At 44.3% G+C, this 10,769-nt stretch overlaps 1 protein-coding gene across 1 annotated transcript; it reads left to right on the top strand.

Moving 5' to 3' along the window:
- Window positions 1-4,438: 4,438 nt before the first annotated feature.
- On the top strand, window positions 4,439-5,887 carry LOC109741663 (uncharacterized). The gene is made up of 3 exons (XM_020300738.3): window positions 4,439-4,513; window positions 4,631-4,783; window positions 5,312-5,887. The coding sequence occupies exons 1-3, from the start codon at window positions 4,439-4,441 to the stop codon at window positions 5,885-5,887; spliced, it is 804 nt and encodes a 267-aa protein (XP_020156327.3).
- Window positions 5,888-10,769: the final 4,882 nt, after the last annotated feature.

The raw sequence follows: 10,769 nt of genomic DNA on the forward strand, positions 1-10,769 counted from the left end.
TAATAACGAAATTGAACTATTTATTGTTGATTTATTTTTGTTTAGTTTGATCATTTTTGCTTCTATCTGAGATGTATATGTTGTTTGTGTGAGTCGCGCGCTGTGCATTTTTTTGCACGCTGCTGGAGCGGCGCGCACTGCATTTTAGCGCCGCTGTTGGAGCCAGCGCTGGCGGCCGCGCAAAACCAGGCGAACGGCGCGCGGTAAACTAGTTTTTAGCGCGCGGCGCGAAGCGCGGCTGTTGGAGATGCTCTAAAGAAAGAGTGGATTAGCTCCGCGCCTTTTGTGACTTTTGAATGTCAATATAGTAGGACATGCTTTTTTTCTTTCAAAAATCAGGAGGGAGTTCCCCCACTTAAATGGACCACGTTCACGAGGAAAACCCAGCCGAAAACCATACAAATAGCAAAGGAGAAAATTGGGTGCCAATGACAAGGGACAGCCCAACCAGCAAACATCATTACCATCAAAAAGAGAGACACGAGCAGAAGTGGAGTATTGTTGAGGGTATCACAATATCAAGACTTTACAAGCTGCCTATAACACCTGCGTGCATGCCTAATCCCCACGAACTTATACGGGAACACACACAGTCAACAGGTGCATAAACAAGACCAAATGCTTTGCAAGAAGTGGAATGATACTGGAGCAATGCAAGTTGAGAGACCGGGGAGAACATGAACCTTGACTGGGGGATCCGCCATAGGAAAGCCATGTCGATTAGCTGGTGGCTCTGGGACCTTTCTGGACGTGGCGACGATGGCGAATCTCAGTGGCTGCCCTGGACTGCGTCGATGGGGCTATGGTGGTGATGGTGTGGTGGGCTCTTTTCCTTCGTCTTGTCCTTCGTCGTGATGGTGCTTCCTCCAGCACCATCGTGAAGCTTGTGAGGTGGATTAGGAGTGGTGGCTCCAGATTTGCTTTCCCTTTGCTCATCGGCGAAGGAAGCATAGAAGATGGTCGTGGTGGTGCCCGACTAATCATTGGCGTGTTGGTCCTTCAAAACCTAAGCTTTGAAGACTAAAGAAGCATGGATGCATTGGGGTCATTAAATCTAAGCTTATGAACATGGCCCTCGTCTCCGAGTGGATATGGGTTATGCTCAAGATCTATGGACGGACCTTTTGAAAGCCAAATATTTCCCTAATGGGATCTTTTTTCAAATCCAACGTGTATGTGGCTCCGTGTTTTGGAATGGGACCCAAGTGGTCAAGCCTGCTTTTGCCTCGAGGGCAAAGTTTGAGGTTCATAACGGCAAATCCATTTGTTTTGGGGTTTGATTTATGGCTACAACAAGATCCATTGTGGATGTCTTGCCAGGATTTATATTTCATTCCATTTGATCCCGATTTCATGATAGCGGAGGCTCTTAGCATCTCCCATCTGTTGATCTAGCTCTGTCGTGCGCTCTCTCTTGACGAAGCGACTAGTTAGGCTTCGCTTTGCCGTAGGCTCGGTAGTATCTCTCTTTCCTCAGGGACAAACATGGTTTCGTGGCATCTCACTGCCTCGCGGCAATTCTTTGTAAAATCGCTGTACGAGAAGCTTACGAAAGGCTTGTTGCTAGCTAGGGGGCTATGGAAGGCTTGCTTGCCTCTAAAGGTGAAGAATTTCCTTTGGAAATGTTTAGAAACCGCTTACCTACATCTACCAATGTCGCCAAGCCTAACGACCCTTGGAATGGAAATCACATGGTCTGTGCTGTTCCGGAGGATGTGAATCACGTCTTTTTTTGCTGCCGCTTAGCTCGCTTCGCGTGGAGTGAAGTGAGAGCTGCCACTGATATGGTTTAGAGTACCTCCTTGGGCATGGAGTGAAGGATTGCTAACTATTCTTTCATCTCAGAGCGATGCGGACAAGAGAGTCCTTTGGCGTTGCGTTGGGACGCTGCTATGGGCTCTACGGCACATTAGAAACAGATCTACTATTGAATCTTTAGCTGGCTGCATGTTCAAATGCCTCCTATTCCTTCAGCATCAGACTCCATTGGGTAAGTGTCGAGATATTGATGCTATGCAGCAGGCGATGGACAAGCTTCGACATATCGACAACATCACACGCTCCCCTCAGGTTGTTGCCTAGGGTAGCTCCCTCCGGTTGCTGCCTAGGGTAGCAGTCTCCTTTTGTTCTCTCCAGCATGCATGCTCTGTTATGCGCCTTCGGCCATGTACCCCAGCGTTTTAACCTTGTTTTACTTGTTTGAGTTACCGAACCTATGTCACTTTGCCTAATTTGTGGGCTTTTTTAATTTATAAAGCCAGATGCAGCTTGCATCTTGTTCTAAAAAATAAAAGTTGATCATTGTGGCCATGTGGGTTGCTGCAACTGAGATTGATTAATGGAACTATGTTATTCATTGATATATCCTATACTGATTTGTTGGCTTGTTGTATCTTTCGAAAAGTAATTATCAAGCAGACCACCCTGATTGATTTAAAAATCATGGCTAAGCCACTGATTAATAAAATTATTACAAACGAGAACATCATCATCAAGTGGGTACATGTTCATTTGCAACATAAACACGGTAAACTCAGAATGTCGAGATAGTTAGCAATCTATGGAAATTACCTCATATGAGCACGCTAGCAATCTATGGAAATTAGGGAGCATATGAGCACGTATACCGAGATAAATTATGTGCGGAAATGAAAAAAAATCGACGAAGGGTGATTTTTATTGACTCAAAATGAAGCATCAAGAAGATACATAGGACAATGAGTACACATCCGGCCTTTGCATAATAAGGATGCACGCAGCCAACCTAACACATACGCGAAAACACACCGACAAGTAGCAAAGTTGTAAGACCAAAAGCTATGCTTAGGCGATTGATTTACGTGACATGATAGTACCAAGGAAGAAATGCAGAAAATACAGGGAGCTTCAATCTGGAGACTGCTTCGTGATTGATTCGTGAATTAAGTAGGATCCAAATAACCCAAAGGTCCATCGGCCGAGCAGTTGATTAGACGACGCTTAGTGGCTACGAGGCACGGACCCTGCCGACTTGCCTGGTGAACCTCCTCTTGACCTGATCTCAACATGCTGCAGGTAATCGTGCAACAACCAAACATTAGTTCACCAATCCACAGATTGAAAACTGATTAGGTTTTGCCAGCTCAAATCAACCTTCGATCGATCACTAGCAAAACCCATTATAAATTAAGCTCGCGTGCATGCAGGAGAGAAAATTAGAGTTCCTTTCCCCGCAAAAATGGAAAATTAGGGTTTGTCATCATGACTTGATGAGCATATATACCTGAGATGCTGCTGCCTTGGGCTCACCAGCAGCTGCAGAAAGACGACACAAGATTGAGACCTTCATCGCCTAGGGGAGAAGGAATTATAGTTTTGGTGTATGTACTGCATGCTATATATACTTACCGACTGCGTCCTTGTGCCCGGCGCGGCCGCAGACGGTGAAGCGGCCGACGAGGCCGAAGAACTTGCTCTTCAGTTGCGCGGCGAGCTTGGCCATGGCGGGCGGCCGGTGCAAGAAGTTAAGCTAGCTTATGGAGGGCGCGCAGCAAGCACTCAGCTCTTTGGCTGCCTAGGACTCCCTAGCTCACTTTAAATACTACTCCTAGTAGCTAGCTAGTGGAGGGACTAAATTCTGTGACGTACCCACCATCATGAACATGCACCTCCACTAATCTTGTGTGGAGCTAAAAGATGAGTGTATCGTATTGGTCCCCCCTACATTCACGAGTAATTTGCAGCCAAGCGTGCAGCTAATTAAGCACATCTCTTGCTAAAAGATGGTGTATTGCCCCCCACTACAATCGCCACAAAGCACTGCATTCTGTTCTATCAATGACTACTTGACCCATTTGATTTGTTAGAGAACAAAAAACGTCAAATCATCAAAAGATTATATGAATATGTGTATTAACATTTTTTGTGGGTTTAGCCGACGGGTTTGTAGAAGATCGAGTAAATTACTAAGTGCGGCGGTCAAATTGATATGACTGATTTTGGTAAGATAACACTGGGGCAAGCAAAACTTTTCACATAATACTTCTTTTAGTGGAGCATGAAATGGACAATGCTGTAGATATGAAATTGGTGTTGTGTCTTTTTGAGGAGTGAATTGCAAAAAACCACCACATTTGAAGTTGAAGCATCCAATTGCCACCACATTTCTAGCGCGTCCCAAAAATCCACCACTTTACTTGTAAATTTTATCAATAAAAACAAATGACCGGTTTGCCGCAGTTAACACGATTTCTGACAGGGCTGGCCCACCCGTCAGGTGCCACGTGGGCGAGGCCAGACGGCGAGTGGGTTGACGGCCATTTGGGCTGTCGGTACAAAACAGAGCCCCCACTCCCCGCCGCTCACACTCCACTCCACTCGCTCACTCTCCCACTCTCACTCCTCTGCTCTGTCCCCTGTTGCCGCCGCCGGAGGCACGGTTCCCTCCCCGTCGTAGAAGATGCCGTCGTGGAAGGATGGAGAGGAGAGCAGCGAGGAGGAGGAGCTGGTCGGCATGGATCTGGAGCAGCACTGGGTAAGATATCTGCTTTGCACCTAGGGTTAGGGTTAGTGTTCAAGTGTTCTTCGATTTGAGACCATGTTTGGAGCAGTTGCTATCTTTTCTGCGGTTCACTAGTGTGCTACAATGCAGGCGAACCCTGGCACCACTATAGATGCATCCTTCTGTGGTAGAGCTGCAGATGCAAGCATCACATGTAGACTGCACTTGGCCCCATGCATGAAATATGTTGCATTTGAAGGAAAGGACACTGGGAGGAGGTTCTATGGATGTGCTGTTCCTCAGGTCAGTGTTATCCAACGAGGGTTTGTGTTAGTGGTAGTTAGTCTGCAGATTGTTAGAATTGCTGTCAGTAAATTCAGTTAATTTGGACTGTCTGCTGTTGCAAGAATCAAATGTTAGTTAGTCTGCAGTAAATTTGCACTGTCTGCAGTAAATTTGGTAGTTAGTATGCAGTAAATTTGGACTGTCTGCAGTTGCTGTCAGTAAATTCAGTTAATTGTGTTAGTGGTAGTTAGTCTGCAGTAAATTCAGTAAATTCAGTCAATTTGGACTGTCTGCAGTTGATGAAACATGTTTTTAACAGTGATTTTGCAAGCATCAATTTCTGTCAGTAAATTAAGTAAATGAAACATGTTTAGGACAGTGATTTTGCAATTCAGTCAATGGTAGTATTGCTCTTGTCATATAAGCTTAGCTTGAACTTGAAGTTTCCTGAATGTCTGTTGTATCTGCAAGTATGACTGAATCACTGGATATCTCATCTATTTTCTTTTTGAAGTTAGCATATTTATTTTCTAATACTTGATGCAGGATGGTATTGACTGTGGAGTTTCTCAGTGGGTTGATGCCCCATGGCCTTCTATTCTGCAAAGATGTTTGGAGAAGATATGGGAGATGTTTCATGAGGAGAATCATGGCAGAATGATTGACCATGAGAAGTATAAGAAAGAGTTGGACAAGGTGAACAAGCAGTTGGATACACTTGGGGATCAGTACAGTCAGCTGGTTGAGGATGTCACCAAGATGTTTGATTGGGCAGATCAGAACAACAGGGTCATGAGTGATGAAGAGTTCAAGCAGAAGCAGATGGATGTGGACAAGGACATGGAGAAGCTAGCTATCAGCAAGGAGAAGGAGAGTGCTGACTTTGGTAAGATGAAGGAGATGGAGAAGCTAGCTCAGGAGCTGAAGGAGATGAAGTGCATTCTTAGGTCTCAGGGGGAGATCATTAGGAACACAAGGAAGGAGAGGGATGAGATGAAGAAAGAGAGGGACTGGCTGATAGAGGAGAAGAAGAAGCTGGAGTTTCTGGTGGGTGATCTTATGAAAGTTGGTCATGGCAACAAGGACAAGCTTGCCAAGATCAAGTCAATCCTTGATGAGTGAACAATGATGTTCGTCACCTCAGTTATGTTAAGCTAATATGTGGCCTTGGAACAATATAGCTGGCCTTGGGGTTGTATATTTTGGGAATCCCCTAGTTATGTAATGACTGTAATGATTATCTGCAGAACTACCTCCAGTTAAGTTATGTAATGTATGTAATGACTAGCTGCAAAACTACCCCAGTTATGTAATGTTGTTAGCTTTCTATGGTAAGAGCTATGCTATTATGAATCTGCAATTATTAATCTGCTTCTTTGGACTAAATGGTGAATGGTCAAGACCAACTGGGCATGGCCAAATTGGGCAAATGCTTACATAAGGTAAATTGTTGATCACATAAAGCACAAAGATATGCATTTAGCCTTTAGGGTACAGAATCCTAATAATCCAAAAATATGCATAGTGCACTCACCATCTAGGATTTGTTACATTGCACTCATCAACTGATTTGATACATAGATAGATAGCAAGGTAGATCTAGGAGCAGTGAAATTTAACATATCATTCATCTGGGTACTGAATCCTACTCCACCTCATCCTAGTAACCTGAAAAGGATGGAAATTGGCCCTCCTCCTTGCCCAGTAGATGATATCATCATGAGTAGGGTTGGAGTCAACTGGGAATGCCTCCAGGAACTGCTCCATGTCCTTGCGGTTGCGTGCTGCAAGGATCCGCTGAGCTAGTTGCCTTCTCTCCCTCCTTCTTGCCTCTCTGCGCCTGGCCCTGGGCACCTGTTCTTCTTCATCGACGACCTCTCCAAGATCCATCTCTCCTAGGGTTTGCTCTATCAGCTGGGGGGAGGAGAAGTGATTGTGTTTGGGTTTGAATGTAGTGTGTGGCAATTGGGGGGTGCCTTATATAGTAGAAATGGTGGCTGGTAGGTAGGAAGTAGATTAATGGTGTTAGGTAGGCTTTTAATTGGCTAAGAAACCAAGTCCAACTTTCCTTGTCCTCCTTAATTGGCTCTAAATTTTAACTAAACTGAAGGTATAGCTCTGAATTTTAACCCAAGCCAACTCCAAATTATTAATCATATTACTTCATAATGGCAGAAAGTATTGATCATATAACTTCATAATGGCAACAAGTATAACAAATTATTATTTCTAGAAATTGCTCATTCAATTGTGAAATGAAAAATATACCTTCTGTCTATCAGAGATGATTGTGTATGTGCCCCACTTGTTCCCCTCTCTAATGCAAGCTCTTAATTGGCTAAGAAACCAAGTCCAACTTTCCTTGTCCTCCTTATCAACAATACCAATTGCAATAGGGAATATGTTGTTATTCCCATCCCTACCAGTGGCAGCAAGTATCTGTTGCCAAGTAGAAAGCTTGATAAAGCAACCATCTAAACCTGTATTAAAGCATTGGGTAGTGAAATGAGTGCATTATTAAGTACAAGATATGGGCAATGAATTGGAGTAATTTAGAATGCATATAATACCTATAAAGGGCCTACACCCATTCAAGAAACCTTCTTTTGAAGCATTCAGACAGTAGAACATGTAGTGGAACCTAGGATTTGGGCTAGGATGGAGCTCAAGCTCTCTGGTAGTCACAATGCATCTGCTCCCAGGGTTGGTATCAAGCACAGCTTGAAGATAATCCCTAAACCTTGTGTATTGTCCCTTCATGTCACCTTCCACCACTTCAATGGCCAATGACCTTGCCCTGTAGGCCTTGGTCTTTGGCACTTCCAGCCCATACTTAGTCTTTGTTCTTTTTAAAATTGCATCAACACCAGCCCTTGGATTATCTCTCAGTTGCTGCTCACATGTTCTGGCCATCCAGTCAACTGTCACTTTGGTTTTTTCTCCATGTGCACCACAAGTGTGCAACAACTTCATCTACTTGATGCAGAATGTCTTCTCATGAGCAATTGTGAATGCAGTCATGAAAAAAGGACACCCATTGTCCCTTTCTGTGCAATGCACAACGATCCTATCCTTGCAGTTCCTATGGTACTGGAAATTTCTAAGGATTCTGATATGAAAATTCCTAAGTGCTCTTCTAAACTGATACACATCAGTGAAGCACATACTCAAGCAAAGTTGGTCATGAGCATCTGGCTTGCTCTCATCATACCAGATCCTAGTCCTGGCCCTCTTGGCTTGACTCTTCCTTCCACAAGGCAGTGGTAGACCTGACTCATCATCTGAATCACTAATGCCATAGTCCCCAGGGAAACAAGCAGAATCATCAGATGGAATGAAATCAGGAATTACCTCAATGTCAGCTTCATGGTGTGATCTTGTAGTGGGGCCTGCTTTGCCTACTTTCTTGAATGTTTGAGGAAGAGGTGTCTCAGGTTCTGTGTCTGAGTCCTCTGCCTCTGGGCACATCTCTTCCACTTCTGTGTCTCCTTCAAAGTGATGCATAGGATCCTCTCTCTGTTTCCTTTTCTGCTTCAGCTTCTCAATGATTTCATCTTCCTCCTCATTACCTATGTCATGCTCTTCCTCCTTAATGATTTCATCTTCCTCCTCAATGATTTCATCTTCCTTCTCAATGATTTCATCTTCCTCCTCACACCAGTTCAAATCAACAAACACTTCATCATCAGAGGGGCCAACATCTTCCTGTAATTTCTCTTTGCCCTTTGCTTTCTTCAAATTCATGCTCTGTTGTGTGTTAATATATGCAGACTCTTCACCTGGCTCTACAACAGCAATAGGCACAACATAGAGCTCTTCAACTGTGTCTTCAACAGCAATAGGGAACAATACTCCTGCCTCATCTATAGAAATAATGTTGGAATCCCCCACATTACTTATAGGCACTTGTTCCTCCACAATATTTGACCTGTTAAACTCTCCTGGATTAGGCTCATTAGCCTTAATTACAGTTATGTTGAGCACCTTCTGCTCAGCATAATGGTCTAGCATCTCTTCCACACTATCTTCACTGTCAATAACCTGCATTCCTGCTGCCCCCTTTCCTTCTTCTTTCATATAGAACATGTAGTCAGCTTCAGTATATCCCTCTTCAGTCTCTAGCAGTGCTAACATGTTAATATAAGTAATTTCTGACAGAGAAATGGTCCTCTCCAAGTTGTCTCTCCCTTGAAAATGGTACCTTATTTCCCATATCTCATCATCCAGACTACAGAAAATTGAGGAGAATTAGTGCTTGATTGATTCTATTTTAATAATGTAACATGTTGTCCAGACAAGATATTCAGACAAGATATTAGCACTATCTTCACTGTCAATAAGGAGTAAACAAAGCATTCATGCATAAAACCATAAACCCAGAGCTATATTTCCTACTGTAACATGTTATACAGAAAAGATATTAACTATATCAGCTACAACACTTGAGTAAACAAACAATAATCTTCAGTAAACAAAGCCCTAAAATCAAACTGCCCTAAAATCTCCTAAAATCTAACAACCCTAAAATTTCCTAAAATCTAACAGCCCATTAACAACCCTACTGTAACATGATAGGTTTATATGCAATCTAACAACCCTAAAATTTCCAGTGAATCCAATGAAGAGAGGGGTGGAGGGGGAAGAAATCTTACCACACGCCGCCGAACCCTGAAGCCCACTGATGGCCTTCTCCCACGCCTGAAGCCCTGATCTTGCGTGCTAGGGCCGCCGCCGCACGGTGCTCAATGTCCCACTCCGCGGCGAGGGGGGCGAAGGGGATCGCTCCGGTGAAGGAGCCCGCTGCGTCGGCAAGCTACTGCCGCCGAACCAGTTGTCCACCTCCGAGAACCCATCACCATCGCCTCCAGTCCCTCCGCCGCCTGCTGACTCGCCGCCGCCGCTAGGTTTAGCCGCCGCCGCCATCGCAGGACAGAGAGAGAGACGGGGGAAAGAGGGGAGAATGAGCCAAGCAGTCAGAGCCGCGAGCGCTTTGACCACGCGCGTGCCCTGACGGCCGTCAACCCACTCACTGTCTGGCCTCGCCCACGTGGCACCTGATGGGTGGGCCAGCCCTGTCAGAAATCATGTTAACTGCAGCAAACCGGTCATTTGTTTTTATTGAGAAAATTTACAAGTAAAGTGGTGGATTTTTGGGACGCGCTAGAAATGTGGTGGCAATTGGATGCTTCAACTTCAAATGTGGTGGTTTTTTGCAATTCACTCCTTTTGAGCTATTGTCATGGGTTAAAATCAATTTTCACAAGAGCGAACGATTTTGTTTTGGACGCGGCAAAGAAGAGGAGAATAATTATAAGTACTCCCCTCCGTCACAGTTTAGAAGGCACAGTTAAATTTGCGTGCGTTTCCACAATAGACAAGGTTTAGGGCGCATTGCATTTATTTCTAGTAGCTAATTAGTACTCCGATATACTACTTCTATATGCATGCATAGTGTGAATGCTATTTTTTAGCCCATCTCACAACCAATAGATAACCACCTAGGTCCCAAAGAATTTCCAAGCGCGCCTTCTAAACCGTGACGGAGGGAGTAGTTGTTTTGTTGTGAGATTGCTAAGCTCCCGTTTAGTTATCTCGGGATACCAACTAATCATCGCAAACTAGGGGGCTGTTTGGTTCTAGGCCTAACCATGCCACACTTTGCCATACAATGTTGCCACACTTGCCTAAGGTTAGTTCTTCAAAATGAGAGCCACAAGTTGGCAAGCCTAAGGGAATCTTGCCATACTTTTTGAGTGTATGTGATGTGGGACCCTATTGTGACTTGCCTAAGGTGTGGCTTGAACCAAACACCCACCCAAATTGGTCAAAGTTGCCTAACCTTAGGTGTGGCAACCTTAGGCAAACTTAGTCTCAAACCAAACAACCCGTAGCTAATAAAAAAATGGAAACTTATTGAGGACATATTTGAAAATAAGCTTAGTTGTTGTAAAGGAAAGGTAATGTCGTAGGGTGGACGACTGATTCTCATGAATTGAGGCTTACA

Source organism: Aegilops tauschii, chromosome 5, assembly GCF_002575655.3.
Source record: "Aegilops tauschii subsp. strangulata cultivar AL8/78 chromosome 5, Aet v6.0, whole genome shotgun sequence".
NCBI classification, from domain to species: Eukaryota; Viridiplantae; Streptophyta; class Magnoliopsida; order Poales; family Poaceae; genus Aegilops; species Aegilops tauschii.

Excerpts from the sequence above, each read along its gene's own strand:
- LOC109741663 (XM_020300738.3), top strand. The coding sequence starts at position 4,439 with ATGCCGTCGTGGAAGGATGGAGAGGAGAGCAGCGAGGAGGAGGAGCTG. Across the intron at positions 4,514-4,630 it reads TGGATCTGGAGCAGCACTGG|GCGAACCCTGGCACCACTAT; the intron begins GTAAGATATCTG and ends GCTACAATGCAG. Across the intron at positions 4,784-5,311 it reads ATGGATGTGCTGTTCCTCAG|GATGGTATTGACTGTGGAGT; the intron begins GTCAGTGTTATC and ends TACTTGATGCAG.